Source organism: Nanorana parkeri, unplaced genomic scaffold, assembly GCF_000935625.1.
Source record: "Nanorana parkeri isolate BGI_ZX_2015 unplaced genomic scaffold, ASM93562v1 scaffold28, whole genome shotgun sequence".
Classification (NCBI taxonomy): domain Eukaryota; kingdom Metazoa; phylum Chordata; class Amphibia; order Anura; family Dicroglossidae; genus Nanorana; species Nanorana parkeri.
This window is the reverse complement of record NW_017306296.1, coordinates 2,558,094-2,573,858: the sequence shown is the minus strand read 5'-3', so window position 1 is coordinate 2,573,858 and position 15,765 is coordinate 2,558,094. Positions and strand designations below refer to the sequence as shown.

Here is a 15,765-nt window from a genome sequence, read left to right as displayed (position 1 = left end):
GTCTTCACTGGATGGTAACAGTTACTGCACACATAGCTATGTGCCTCAAATAAATGTGAAAATTGGTTAGGCAAAAATGAATAAATAATACTAGTCATAAGAGACTATGAAAGCAACCAACAGAAAAAGGAGTGGCCATCTACTAACTTACCTTCATCTGTTTCAGATCTTCAACTTTCACTTGTGGAGGCAGATCAATACCTACAAGTACAACGCAAGAAAACGAGTAACATAAACATGAAACTGCAAACTAACAACTTATTAGTGCATACATTCAAACTACGTTCACATTGTGGGGTGCAAAACATATCACACATGTAAATGTACGGTAAAACAATGCACCACTGTGCATCATCATACATTTTTAAAAGCACCCCACACCACATACACAGAAAATTGCAGCACCAGTATTATTTGTATTCCAATCTTTAAAGCCACATGTAATGAAGAGAAAAAGTGGCTACAGTTTCGGTCTATTTTACCCTTCCTCAGGCCTTGAAACTATTAGTTCAATTGGAATTAGATTGGAATAAAATTGACACTGATGCTGCAGTCCCTGCATGGTTTATTTATAGCGTGGACCCTGGGGCTGATTCGATTAATATGCACAAACTTACCAATGTGCTATCCACAGACTTGCTTTTTTTTAATCAATACTATTTACATTACTATTATTATTCTGACTCTACCTGAACTGGTGATAAAAATAATAAACAATATAAATAATAAAAAAGATAATTACCTGTACCCTTTTTTACTTCGTTAGTTGTGCCGGAAGTAGATGATGTGGTTTGCCTCAGTTCTGAACTTGTTTGAGGGGTCACATTTGTTTTGGCATTATTGGCTTTCCCTTTTTTATCATTCTTTGTGTTGTCAGGCACATCTGCTATATCACTCTGAAAAGATAAGATGGATGTGCCAGAACATCATAGTTTAGCCACATAGTTTATCAGTTGGATATCTGAATGCATCCTGAACAATCATTTTGTAAAACACATGGCAGTACACCTGTACTGCCATAATGTTAATGTTCTAACACCCACAGTGCTGGTCTTATCTTGGGTAGACAATAGACATCAGCAGGGCCGGACTGGCCATAGGGCAAACCGGGCACTTGCCCGGTGGGCCGGGCCGAACACAATCAACCTGATTGTGTTCGGGCCGGTCCGCTATGCCGATGGCCGGCTCTGTGCAGAGCAGTGTCTACTGTGTGGTAGTGAGCAGAGCCGGCACTACCACACAGTAGACACTAGAGGGCGCTGGTGGGGTAAGCCAGAGAAACACCTCCTTCCCCAGCTCTCTCTACTCTGTGCTCTTTCCGGAGCTTGCTGGTGCTGTTCCTGCAGCCTGCACTGTCCCGGTATTCATATGTAAATATCGCAGCTCATTCATATGCAAATCGCTACCCCTCCCCCGCTGCTAAGAGAAGACTGCAAGAACAAGGTATGTGTATGGTCAGGGATGGAGAATGGCAGGGTTTTTTTATTGTTTTTTCCCCCTTTTATTAGCACTTTTTAAATTTTTTTATTTATCTTGTCGTTTATTTTTTAAATATTTTTTATCTTATTATTGTTTATTTTTTTGACCACAACCGAGTGGAGTAAATTTAGTGTGTGGGGGGGCACTCAAGATCATGTTTTGCAGGGATTTTTAGTCCTCTATAGCTGATGGTATTCTGCATTAGAGTGTAAGCTCCTCTGTACAGAGACTGATGTGACTTCTCTGTACAGCACTGCGGAGTATATGTCAGAGCTTTATAAATGTATAATAATAGTGTGTGACTGTGCGGGGGACATTAGAGTGTTAGCTACTTTAGTGCAGAGAATGCCAGGGGGGTTGGGGGGCCAGTGAGATCCGGTTCTCTATAGCAATATGTCTGTGAAGGTTTGTCATCCAGGACACATGGTATATCTGTAAAAAATAAGTCAAGGCAACTGGACTTGCTGTATTTTTCTTGAAGACGTTTCACTGGCCATCTAACCAGCTTTCTCCATTCAGAAATTTCTGAATGGAGAAAGCTGGTTGGATGACCAGTGAAACGTCTTCAGGAAAAATACATCAAGTCCAGTTGCCTTGACTTATTTTTTACAGATATTCTCTATAGCAAGCTTCCTATATTGTAGCAAGGCTTGTGTGTCAGCTGTAGCCCTGCGATACTTACTAGTGGCCGGCCCTGCCCCTCGATTGCGCTTCTGTGTTTGGCTCCGCCCCCTGTTGTGAGGGGTGGGGTCTGTTGGTGGTCACGTGATTGGGCTGCTCAGTCTAAAATGCCCGGGCCTATTTTTAGTCCCAGTCCGGCCCTGGACTGAGACAGAAAAAAATCTAGCATGGACAGGGAACAAAAGCCCTAAAGAAATCAGTCATGGAGGATTTAAAGAAACCACATCTGTAGCCATAATTTCATTTTCATAGGTACTTTAGAGGCAAAGTATAGCAGAACTATTTTATTTTTAGATATACAGGTAAAGATAAGCTTGATGTAAATGATCTGATCAAGGCAGGATAATGTTTTAAAAAACCTTAGTTCTGTCTTTAGTTTGTTATCATTTATGACCATGGAGGCAGACACATTTGCTTATTTCCTGCTTTAAAGTGCTAAACTATGGTTGTATTTTACGGCTGCTTCTCACAATACAAGTCTGTAAGTCTCTTAACTCAAAACAGTGAGACTGATACCTAACCTCAACAGCTGTTAAGCATCGAAGTTGCAGTGAAATACAGAGCTCCCCCTAGTGGCTAATCTACTAATTTCTATATTTATTATAATAATAAAATATGTAAGGACTAACTAAAAAAAGAGGTTCTCCAACAGGGCTTGCTCCATTGCATGCCAGCATCTATTTTATTTTAGTTTTGAGTTTGAATTCTTGGTCTGAGAAATACTAGCCAAAAATAATTTGATATTTATTCCAGATATAGGTGGGCACAGGTAAGGTAAATCACACATTGGCTTCTTACAGCTCTTGGGCATTACAATACCAAATTATTGTGCTACACTCCCATTTTTCTAGAATAAGCAAATATTTAAGAAACTGAGAAACAAGATAATCAAACAATTCTTATGGCCCTTTCAGGGGGCTTTTCTCACAATTGGAGTCTATGAGCATTATAGAAAAACTTACTGGTACCCTCCTGAAAACTAAAACATCAGCTTTGAGTTGCGTTAACTAGAACTTTTACACTCACATATCTGATCTTTTCATTAAAATCCATACTTACAGTTTCAATGCCCATCGCCCTCATCTGGTCTGCTCTTTTTTCAGTGATAGAGAGAAACTTCTTTGGATCTGATAAAGCATCAACAATATCTAGAAGTAAGAAGACAACAATAATACATAAAGGCATGGTCCACTTTATCACTGAAAACGAATGAGCAAAAAACTACTAGTCTGTTGACAGAACAAGCTGGGGTGTGCATCCTCTCAGCAGCTGAATGGCAGCACTTTGCCCAGTCTTAGTCCACACTGTTCCTCTTACCTCCAAACCCATCGGGGACATACGTCTTCAAGACAATGTCACAGAAGATGGTAGGTAGAGACACAGGCTTATTGCCTTCATTCCGAAGAGAGATGTGTCGATAGCCAGCTTGAAGGCCATCTAATGGTAATATCCTTTGGCCAATTAATTTATTACTATCGTCATAAACTGCAATCCTCAGCACAGCCAGGTCAGGCAGGATAACCTAGAGGTGGGAGAAGAACATTTATCAGGATTAAAAGTGCCAGGCCCAAATCCGATGCAGTTCTGTTTAAAAAAAAAAAATCAAATAAAAGCATTGTGTATGAAAACATCAGATCTTCTGACATTAGAGAAACGTATGTCGCTAACAAACCTTTATCCTTTGCCAAGCAATTTTTATTCATCACAGAAAAGTTTGATTTGGAATTTCCAGAAAAAGGGCTGTAGTTGACCCAGGAATTAAAATGATTTATGACACTGACATCATGTTACAAAACTGAATTGTACCTTTGAGGTAGTTCTTCACTAACATTTCATTAAAGTGAAACTATGGTCAATATTAAAAAAGTACTGTATATTCTGCAGTCGGTCACTAGCATAAACACAACCATTTGTTTTACTGAATCCCACCTGTGACAGTTTTATTACTTGAAGATTAAGCCAGTAGATTGTTATTATTCTACTTTCTTTAACACGGTGAAAACGGTCGTCATTCATTGTCACCCTATAGATAGGGTAGTCTTACATTGGTATTTAGTTTTACATGGACTTTAACCTTCCTGGCGGTAAGACCGAGTGTGGCTCGGGGTTAATTTTCAGTAGCCAAGACGGTAACCCCGAGCCACGCTGTGTGTCACTTATCTTGTCCATGAGCCCCGCTGTGTCCTACGGCCGATGCCAGCATCCGTCTTCCGGGTTCCGTCCCTTGCGAGCGCCCGCATCGCAAGGGGGCGCAACCGGCAGGAGATTTAAAAGTAAAAAAATCGAAAAAAGATAATCAGACCGCCAGGGAGGCTAAAGCCCATTTGAACATTTAGTTTAAACTATCTAAATACTTTCCATGTGCATCACAACAAAAGGTGTGCAAAGTATTGCAGTTTGTTCTTTTTAAAAATCAGCCACAGCCTGAATAGAAAAGCCTGTGCCCTGCCAGCATATTACAGGGTAGGACCCTTGCTCTCTGTGGGGAAGCAGTGACCTCTTTCCAACACTCCCCTTGCTGAATCAGCAGGAAGCATGAGCTTTGCTGATTGCAGTGCTATAGGTCTGGCTCAGTGAGGGGTGTTGGGACCTCTGCAATGAGCTCCCACATAGAGAGTTCTCTGCAACATTATGGCAGGGGACAGGCTTTTCAACTGAGGATGTGGCTGCTTTTGGAAAGAAAATGGTCTGTAAGACAATGAACACCCGTTTTGGTGCACCTGGATTGCATTTAGCTGATATAAATAAATATAAATATAAGGTTAAATTGCACTTTGGATGAGCAACAAACACATTAAAGCCTAATTCCAGCAAATACTTTTTTTTCAGTTAAAGCAACTTTTTTTTCTTTTGTAAAAATGGTTTAAACTATATGAATAAAGGCTGAACATTATAAGCACAACTACTCGCGTTTTCTCATCCCCTGTGACTGCCACGTTTTCGGAAACAATTCGCCCTGTTAAAGGAAGTGGAAAAGTAATACATCTATTGACAGGATCAATGGGTAAAAAGAATATTCTCTGGGCAGACCTCTACTGTGTGAATGCTTATTACCGGTCCTTACATTGTTTTACTGGATAACCTTCATATTCTTTAGTAAAAACACACCTTACCTTTCTAAATACAAATGGTTCCTCATTGTAAACCGGATTCAATCCGTTGTTCATGACCATTCGTGTCCGAAACTCCTTTCGTATGGTGTCTGTCGGCAGTCCATACATATCCACCTCAACGTATGTCCCAATTTTTTTGTCTGACAAAAACTGTCCAGATATGACCTACAGAAAAATGAAAGGCAGTGTTTAACTGCATATTAAAAAATGGGACAATCATATTTTTACTGTAGCCATATTTTTCACTGAGGTGCTAAATGTCTGATCCATCACTGATCTTCACATTCACACTGTAGTTGTGAGTGAAGAGGAACAACTGAATACAAGAAAACTGAGTTCATTCAAACCTCTGAGCTAAAAACCACAGGTAAGACAAATAAGGTTGTCCTAGGTGGATGCACACCAAAACCTCTACAAGCACAGTACGTTTTTGGGAATGCAATGCTAAGGGCATTTCCTGCCCTATTTCTGAATGTGGGCAAGGTTTAAAGTGTGTTTTAGTGCTTGGAAAAAGGCTATTTTAACAACTTTTTCTTTAACCACTTGCCGTCCGCCCGTTGTAAAAAAACGGACGGACGGCACTGCTGCATTGGCGGGGTACCGTCTCCAGACGGCAATTTTTTTCTGCGGGTACTAGCGGGCACGCACGGGCAGAAAAGACCCGACCAATGCAAACACCCGTTACCGGGTGTTTCACATATAGACGATCGGCGGCTCCATCAAAAAAGCTATAAAATTCATTTCAGTACAGCGTTGCATGACGGAATAAATGTCAGTCAAAGTACCGCAGCGCTGAATACTGAAAAATGGCCTGGATGGGAAGGGGGTTTAACACCGCGGATGTCAACTGGTTAATGGAAACTTTGGTCTAGTTTTTAAATATTTTTATATTTACATTTTCCAGTGCAGGGACATCCACAAGACATCCTAGGTGGGAGCCTAGGGCCTCGTTGAGGTCCAGCTACACCATTAGTGGTCCAGCAGTAAACTAGAGGGACAGAGCAACTGGTCAAAGGTGTGCACCTCAGTGAGGCATAGACCGTCACTTCACAGGGAAGGGTGCATTTGTAGGGAGCTTGTGTCTGGTAGTTGGGAACATGCTGGTACAGCCAATGCAAATGAAGCAGCTTCTGGGCCTATCAATGTCAATCAATGCTGCTACCTTGTCATTCATTTTTGTTTAAGTTTAACATGTAATTTCAAGTTCTACAGTTTCTCCCTTGTCAACTGCCAGACCTTTTACACTGTTTCTCAGCTTCTAAGTGGAGCTAGAGGTCAAGCAGGTGACAAGGAAACAATTGCATGTTCAAGTGAACTCCTTCCCTAATATAAGAATATAACATTAAAGAAATTACAGTGTGCACACAATGAAAATACATTGCATTTCCTTATTATCTAATACACTGCTTGCTTGGAAGCAATGGGACGTATTAAAGCATTGGCCACGTAGCACTGGCACCCTTAGATAACACACATTTTTAGAATACCTGAACAGAGCAGGTGGCCGCAATTACTCCATCCACAGGGGTTTCAGAGAACGGGTCAAATGTTCTGTCTGGACGGCGCATAAAGTCTGGTTTAAGGAGGAAACTAGAAAGATAAAAACAAAACATTAATTGTCATTTCAGATTTAAATTAATTGTAGTTATGCTTCTGAAATGTTTGATTACCATGCCTTTTAAATTGTAGTTTAGCGCAAATCAATTAATGTAATAAACGAACGAGCAGCTCTGGGCAGTGAAAGTTCTGCTCTTTAAAATCCCATTCAAAATTCAAATAATGTGTTCTGCATCCACTAAAAAAGCCTTAAAAGCAGATGTCAGAGGCCAAACACCAAACACAAGCTATTGTGTATACCAGAGAGTACCAAACATACTGCTTACCCACAAGATCCGTTGTATTCAAACTTGCCTTGGTTCAGCTGCATAGCTAAATCTGTTAGAAGACAAGATATATTTCAAAACGGGTTACAGAGTTGAAATGCAGCTTTATTTAATGCAGATCTCCAGGATTTTCAAAAGTTTACTCTTGCAGAGGGGCTACCGCCCGCACTGTAAGGGTTTACTGCTCGTTTTGGTCTAGGGAACAGAATAAAGAAGATATATTCACCCGATCCTCGGTCCTGTGGTGGTGACCACTCAGCTCCCCCGCCTCCGGCTGTGGTATGTCACGTCTAATGCAAGTGAATAGACCTTGCATAGACATGATGATATCAGCCAGGCATAGACTGCCGAAACCCAGGAGAAATGAGGCTGTGGGGACATGTCTAGCAGCCAGGCTGGATCGTGGATCAGGTGGGTATCATTTCTTTATTTGTGACCCGAGACCAAAACGAGCAGTTAGCACCTGCAGCGCGAGGCTAGCCCCAATGCAAGGATTAATTCTTCCAAAATCCTGAAGTTTCGCTTTAACAATACAAATTATTTATCAATTAAACTCTTATGCAATTGGTTTAAAACATTATTAAAACTGCAAAACAAAATGAATCAGCTTCTTACACTGAATATCTGGGGACTGCAAAGGGTGAAGGTACTGGGCAATGTTGGATCCACCTACTAATTGTTATACAGAGAATAATAATTCAGAGCACAGGCAGGTCACCGGGTAGGTGGGGGCAGGCCAAAACAACAAACTACACTGCAATTGGTTTGCCTTAGGTTGTAAAGGCACTTTGGAGAAGGTTCATAAAAATTAGTGCTCAAAAATGATACTGACCCTTTTTTTACATTAAAGTCCGGTTTTCCCACATCCACAGTGCTGCCGGATCCTTCTGAAAACCCTAACTTCTTGGTGTGTGTGAGTAGGCTTATCCCACCCCCACACTTCCCCATTCAACAGCAATTGATGCCTAAAATACCTATCCCCAGGCCTGAGCAATGTCACATGGGGATAAAATCGGAGGGGGCTGGGGCGGGGGGTGGGGGGGAGACATTGTACATAAATACATAAAAGTATCATATGGCACCATCTAACCATTGCGTTGATGTGCATTGAGGTACAATGTAGCATTTTTCTACAGCACTACCCACAAACACAACAGGCTAAATAGATAAATAATACTCACAAGTAATACATGTCAACATGGTTTAATACACTTCAATGCATATGGTTTTCTGTGAGTTTTTATCTGTTGTGTGAACAAGCCAATCAAACTGGAAAATTTGACGTACTGGGGTTGATTTACTAACCTTATAAACACACCACGAACACCCCTACTGTGTCAGTTCAAATGTGATTAACAATGTTAGTAGCTATACTCCATTCCATGTTTAAACTGCACAACCACAACCACAACTTTCTCCCTTGTTGTGGCTAGCCTGTGTATTTCTGATTTTCTGTTTTGATATCAACAAATATGATAAAATCTGTATCATGATTTTCCTGAATAGGACCAGTGATGATGATATCTACAATCTGGTGAAGGGGGTATGGAGACAATGTATTCGGAGTCTGTAATTGTACAAAGGTCAGAACCAGTGCTTTATGGGTTATACACTATATTGCCAAAAGTATTGAAACACCCCTCCAAATCATTGGATTCAGGTGTTCCAATCACCTCCATGGCCACAGGTTTATAAAATCAAGCACCTAGGCATGCAGACGCTTCTACAGACATTTGTGAAAGAATGGGTCGCTCTCAGGAGCTCAGTGAATTCAAGCGTGGTACCGTGATAGGTTGCCACCTGTGCAATAAGTCCATGCGTGAAATTTCCTTGCTACTGAATATGTTAGTGGTATTATAACAAAGTGAATAAGCAACTGGGAACAACAGCAACTCAGCCACAAAGTGGTAGGCCACATAAAATGACAGAGCGGGGTCAGCACATGCTGAAGTGCACAGTGCGCAGAAGTTGCCATCTGTCTGCAGAGTCAATAGCTACAGACCTCCAAAATTCGTGTGTCCTTCAGATTGGCACAACAACAGTGCGTAGAGAGCGTCATGAAATAGGTTTTCAAGGCCGAGCAGCTGCATCCAAGCCTTACATCACCAAGTGCAATGCAAAGCTTCAGATTCAGTGGTGTAAAGCAGGCCGCCACTGGACTCCATGTTGTCTTCTTTCCAGGATGTACCAACTATTAGGATGAGTGCCCCTTAGCGGTACATGAGCAATCGCCGTCCTTCTCCTGAGCTCCTGGATATGCGCAGTGCGCTCTGTTTCCTGTTACTATGGATCAGCTCAATGCATGTGCAGAGGCTTAGGAGAAGTATGGCACTCACTCCTGTACCTCTAAGGGGAGCTCATCCTTAACGGTTGGTCCATCCTAGAAAGAAGACAGGATGGAGCTTTCAAAGCTGGCAGGAGTTTTGGGGCAGGCTTCACACATTGCATAAATGGTCTAAATATATGGAAAGAGCATAAAAGTAGTTCAGGGTGAGTAGATATGTGATGGTGTTTAGGGACTGCACGTGGTATTTATTTCTAAGGGTGAATTAACCCTTTAAATCTGCATTAACACTTTGCAGATTCCCCACATATAATGACTGTTTAGTGTTTACATCTTGAAAACAGCAGATTATAATAAAATGAATATATTTCATTTTCTGCTGCTACAAATCAGTCTGTACCGTGTTAATACCGGGTCATTTGTAAAGTTACCAATTAAAATGCAGCACACACAGCTTTTCTATATATAAACTGGACTGCTCATTGACTCATTCTCATTTGTCAGTAAACATCTTAATATCATTTAGCTGTGTTCCAGTTTCTGCATAAAATGCCAGAGGCAGCTCTGTAGCATCTGTTCAGCAAGTTATGGAGCAGAGACTTTCTTGGCATTCAGCATGACTGGACGTTGTAGCCTACCTGGGGTCTGATAGTTCAGAGAGACCATCTGGCAGCCGGCGTTCCAGAAAATCTGAGGCATATAATTACTGGAATCCACTCGGCCCCCCTTGGGGTAGATCCGACTCATCTGACGTTTGTTGTAACTGTGTGCATTGTTCAGGAACGTAAACAGAAACATACAAATAAAAACATAGTATAGTCCGTTCGACATTCATTGAGGGTAATTTGTAAAGACCACAATGGGCGCTTAGACATGAAATCCAAATTTTGGACTAGGGTGGTCTGGTGCACGTCAAAATGAATAAAACACTGGAATACAGAACACATAGGCTGTGCTCCTTGTATGCATCTCAACATTTCAATTTTAACTGGCAGTAGAAAAATAATGTTGAACGTGCAGTAACCCAAAGCAACCAATCCGTTTTCATCTTTTTATAAAGTAGTCAGAACAATGAAAGATGCTGATTGGTTGGCATGAGTAAATCACACTTTTCACACAGCTCTCGTTATCACCCTGAATGTCTTCACCTTTTTTGTTCACTTTTATTATTTTAAAACTCTAATTCATGTAACTTGAGTTGCCCGGGTCTCAAGGTACTGCAGAGTTTATCATGGACTCTCAGTTATACCATCCTGGTCATGTTGGAAGGTGCAGGAATCTGAATGTAAATTCTGAAACCCACCAAGCATTCCAGATCACTAGAGAATTCCAAAATTCAACGGTCAGGGTGTGTGGCCAAGGGGCTTTTTTGAATCTTATATTGATGGCCCAATGGAAACATCACTTCATTTAGACTTTTGTAATGCACTAAAATATAATGTAATTTCTGAACTGTGCCTTGTCAAAGTTAAAGGAGAAGTATTGGGAGAGTAAAATATACTCTTCCCAATACTTAGAGTCATCATGTAACACTGCAGGTGTCGCACTATGGCTCTATAGATCGAGAGCTAAGCAATCACCAACCATTGATCGTTCAGCCTATCGTCTTCTCCCTGCAGAGAGCGGTCACTGTCAGTACCCTCCCCTCTCTGTTACTTCAGTGCTAATTGGAGGGACAGACAGGGGAACGGGCAGGCACAGCTGGTTCTGCCTCTAGAGAGGCAGAGCCAGCTGTCAATCAGGCAGCAGGATAAATCTAATATTTTCAGTATCCTTCCTAGCTGCAGTATGGCTCTGCACTGTTACCAAATAGCAGACAGTAGCCCACTAGATGCTGACTTGGGGTCACAAGAGTACATTAGTAAATATACTCTTTTGACCCAAAATAGGATTAAAGCCAAAAACTAAAGGTTCGGCTTTAGTTCTCTCTTTAAAATATACTCAAACTGATGGAAATATTATAGCTTCGAAAGACCTAGGCAGATTACAATTAAAGCCAAACTCAGATATACCAGACACAAACAGGTGCAATTCTGTATTAATTAACACATCATTAATGTATTTGGTAATGCAAACACTGTAGTCCTATTCACTAATATGTTCACATGCTGGCAAACATCTACACTGGCAGAATGACAGTGAGATACGCTCATCACTGTGCTGCTTCTCCTTCACTGTCCAGTCACAGGCCAGGAGTGAGTACTTGATAGAGTGAGATCAGAGGAAGTGGAATGAATGATGCTGCCCATCATTTAACACAAAAGACTGAGGACATCATATGGCTGAAAAGAAGTACTGCACAGTGAAGGCAAGTATTGTGGCAAACGCTGTTTTTATTTTATCTTTTAATGGTCTATTTATTGGAGTTCTGCTTTAATAATATAATTTATATTATTTAAAATAGATTTGATCTCTACAACCAGAGTTATCTCAGTTGCCTAGAGCACACAGCGGTAGTATAAATCTTTTATAGCCTATAATCCAAGCTGCATTGTTTGCAGGTCACTTAATTGATAACCTGCCCTTATGGACCTGGAATAAATGGCCCTCGTGTAACCACAATCCAAAGCATAATTACACCAAATGCAACTGCACTTTTTATTTTAGAGACTGATAGAAAAAAGACATAAGGCTCAATTAGCAAAGCTAAAATTCTAGGATAAGGATCCATATTTTCATATAAGTGGCAGTTATTTTCAGCTAAGTCCAATGAGATTTGAAAATTATAGTCAAATCGCTGAAAATAAAGATCCTTATTCTTGTGTAAAGTTTCGTGAGCCGCATTGCTACTATGTTTATAACGAGCCGTATATCAGTCACCTTCTGTACTGCATCAAGGAAAACTCTGCAATTAATTTTGTTTACCATATGGACTACCAAACACAAACTATTTTTATTTCTGATTGACAGATTTAGGTTCTGAGGTTAGAAGAGGGAGAGCACCAGGAGTAGGGTTGTCTTTTTTTACAGAAAAGTTGAGATTTGATTAAAACTTTAGTTGCCTATTTCTACCTTCATTTTGACATGCATGGATATCTTTATCATGTGCAGTTTGGGTTACCCAGGTTTGTGACAGGTATTATTATATTATTATTATATATTATAACATTATTATAATATTTATAATAATATCAACAGTTTGCACAGTGCTTTACAATACAAGACATTACAGTTACAGTACAATTCATAACAAGATGATTAGGTGGGCCCTCCACATGCAAGCTTACAATCTAAAAGGGAGGGGCAAGTGACACAAGAGGTGGTATAAACCAGTGCACAGAGGAAACACCATTGCACTGAAAACTATTTCCACGACCTGGAGAAATGTTTTTCTGAAACATATATTGACCAAGTCAACAGAATGTATTTGTTCAGAAGTGCTTGACTAGGACAGGCTCTCCAAAATACGGATGCATTCTGTAACAATTTGCATGAGACAAATTTTGAAAGGTTAATATATACTGCAATACACAACCAGAAGCATCACACAGACCTAACAGTATTGCTCTGACCACATGTGCTGCTGGTCAATGACAAACCAAGTATTGACCACTAAGCATCCATATCAGGTCTGCTCTGACCATGAGAATATAGTGATCACGCTGCGTTACTGGGTGGCCACAGAGTTGTATGGTCCATACTATACCACAATAAAGGTGGCCTCTCAATCACTGGTTCAGTGTACTCACACATTCTGAGCACAGGACCCAGATGTTACCTGCATAGAAAAACCACAAAGGATACTTTACAAACTCAATTGCATGTGTCTTCAAGTACCCTAATCCAACCGATTCATTAAATGAGGACATGTTGTAATGAACATTCTTTTCTGAAAGAGAAAATGGAATACATTTATAGTTACATTTACAGTAACTACATATACAATAATAAAGAGATACTGTACTGAAATGTATGATACTGTTATCCCTTTCTACATTGTGTTTTATAACACACTTTTTTTTATAACTCTTCGATTCCTGCAAATGCAGCTTAATGCAGCTTGATCTGCTTCAAACATCGTGCTCTCCAATATTTAGCAGCAGCATAGCTCACTCTGGTGGATATATGGCTAATGGCAGTCCAAGCACTTAGTTTTTCACATATTCTTAAACTGGCATTACACTGTTTGATTTTTTCCATTCAACCTGCTGGCTGAAAGAAAAAAATATAACAGGTTTTTCCATCCACGCTAGACAGCAATGATGGATGAATCTCGCAATGGGCTATTGTATTCTGACAGCGGTGAGTGCACCACTGTAAGAATACCCCGATTGGCTGCCGTCACGGTTTGCCCGAAAATTTTCCAACCAGCTCCTTCCATTTTCTTTTCGAGACAGGGACACCCACTGAACGAATTGTGTCCGGTTCATCATGGACCATCCGAAATTTGTACAGTGTATGGTCAGCTTTATTCTTAAAGTGGAACTGAAGCCAAAATGTTTTTTTTAGTTTTGGATAGAGTGGAGAGGGATTAGAACACCTGTCCAGTTTTCTTTGCTGTTTGTGTGCTCATTAGGGAGATTCACCGTCTCTATTTGTCCTGGTGACTGTTATCATTGAAAGTGAAAGAAAATCAAAAATTTTGGGTTGTCACCAGAACAGGAATAGATAGTAGATCTTCCAATGGGTTCACTAGTGCTGGTGACCATGATCTTCCAATGGGTTCACTAGTGCTGGTGACCCAGCTGACCACCAGAGATTATTCTCAATTTGTAGGGATTTCCTCTCACTTCTGTTATGGCTATTGGACGGAAAGTAAGGAGAAACCTCCCCAATAGGACATAACCCTCCCTTACTATATCCAAACTAAAATAAATATTTTTGGCTTCAGTTGTACTTTAAATTACCAACCCAAAGTGCAATACCCAAAACCATGAGCTGAGAAAAATATATCCATTTAGCATCATTTTCACATTTTCCATATTGTCAGTGCTTACAGCTTCTCATTGCTTGTAAGCATACATGCTGACGTTAGTTTGAAGGGGATGATTAATAAAACTTCCACCCAGCAACATGCTGAGCGAATGACATTCACACTGCATTCCCCCACTAAATGGAAAAACCTATGCTCCTCGGCTCCATCTAGTGGCAGGAATGCCATGTGAACAATAGTCCCCCAGCGAATGGCTGGCTGGAAATGTTATATATCTGTTTGTTTTGTGCAAAATAATAAAAACAAATATGTCTGAAATCCATGCACAATTGGAAGCAAATAAGTAAAGCTCATTATTAGGGTTTACACACATTTTATTGAGGATTCTTTGCTAAAGGCAGTGCAATAAGTTGTCCTTTACAGTATTTGAAACTAAAATGACCAAAACTGAAGTAAAACATGCAAAATCATTGTTAACTACATATGAAGAAACAGCAAAAAAAATTCATATTAGTAACATTTACAAATTGTTACTTCTACATATTACACTGTATACAACATGTTCAGCTTGGAGGTAATTACCTTCTGCCGCTTTAAAGCTCTGGAATTTTACTGGCTGGGCGTAGTTGATCATCGCTGACAGAAATGGATGTATGTTTGTTGTGGCTCCTACATATTTATAGTTTGCCATCCATGCTTGTTCATCATCCACAGTTTCTTGGCCCTAAAATGATAACAGTACATAAATACCATATTAAAAATAATATTTAATATAGGTTTCTAGGACTGCTGCATAATATCCGCCAGTCGCCCTCTAACATGACCCAACCATATCTAACACACAGGTAGAATATCCCCTTAAAGTGACACTAAACACAGGGGTTAAATCTTAAAAATACATTACCTTAACTAATAACAAAAATATATTATTTGTGTATCACTCGGCTGTAAAACCTCAAATCATCTCTGAATTGGTGCTGGCACTGTCCTTCCTTCCCCCATGGTCCCTGTTTGTGTTGTAAAGTAGCCACCACTCCAAGCTCACTCCCGTTATGGACTACAATCTCACGTTTAGTTTACTAATTTGTATTGAAGTTATAGTCCATCACAGGAGCTAGCTTGGAGCGGTGGCTACTTTACAACACACACAGGGACCATGGGGAACAAAGTAGCCATCCTACAGAAGGAAGGACAGTGTCAGCACCAATTCTGAGATAATTTAAGGATCTACAGCCGAGTGATACACAAATAAGTTACATTTTTGTTAATAGTTAGGGCACTTGAATGCATTTTTAAGATTAACCTTCGGAGTTTAGTGTCACTTTAATTTTCCTAAGACGTCTTATGGCTTAAATACTAACCTAAAGTATATGCTCCCATTGAAGTTTTTTCTACCATCTTATGACATAATTTCCTCTCTCCAAATTTCCAAATTACTTTCTACAAATGCAT

At 40.2% G+C, this 15,765-nt stretch overlaps 1 protein-coding gene across 3 annotated transcripts in view; it reads right to left on the bottom strand.

The window, feature by feature from the left end:
- PLCB4 (phospholipase C beta 4) overlaps positions 1-15,765 on the bottom strand; it is a 109,388-nt gene that overhangs the window by 39,833 nt on the left and 53,790 nt on the right. For all 3 annotated transcript variants that reach the window (XM_018566576.1, XM_018566585.1, XM_018566593.1), the window contains 10 exons: positions 14,896-15,037; positions 13,185-13,269; positions 10,079-10,203; positions 7,157-7,208; positions 6,761-6,863; positions 5,274-5,438; positions 3,478-3,682; positions 3,220-3,308; positions 749-896; positions 152-201 (listed from right to left, as the gene is read on the bottom strand). In XM_018566576.1, coding sequence (XP_018422078.1) covers positions 152-201; positions 749-896; positions 3,220-3,308; positions 3,478-3,682; positions 5,274-5,438; positions 6,761-6,863; positions 7,157-7,208; positions 10,079-10,203; positions 13,185-13,269; positions 14,896-15,037 — 1,164 coding nt within the window. The remainder of the gene's footprint in view (positions 1-151; positions 202-748; positions 897-3,219; positions 3,309-3,477; positions 3,683-5,273; positions 5,439-6,760; positions 6,864-7,156; positions 7,209-10,078; positions 10,204-13,184; positions 13,270-14,895; positions 15,038-15,765) is intronic.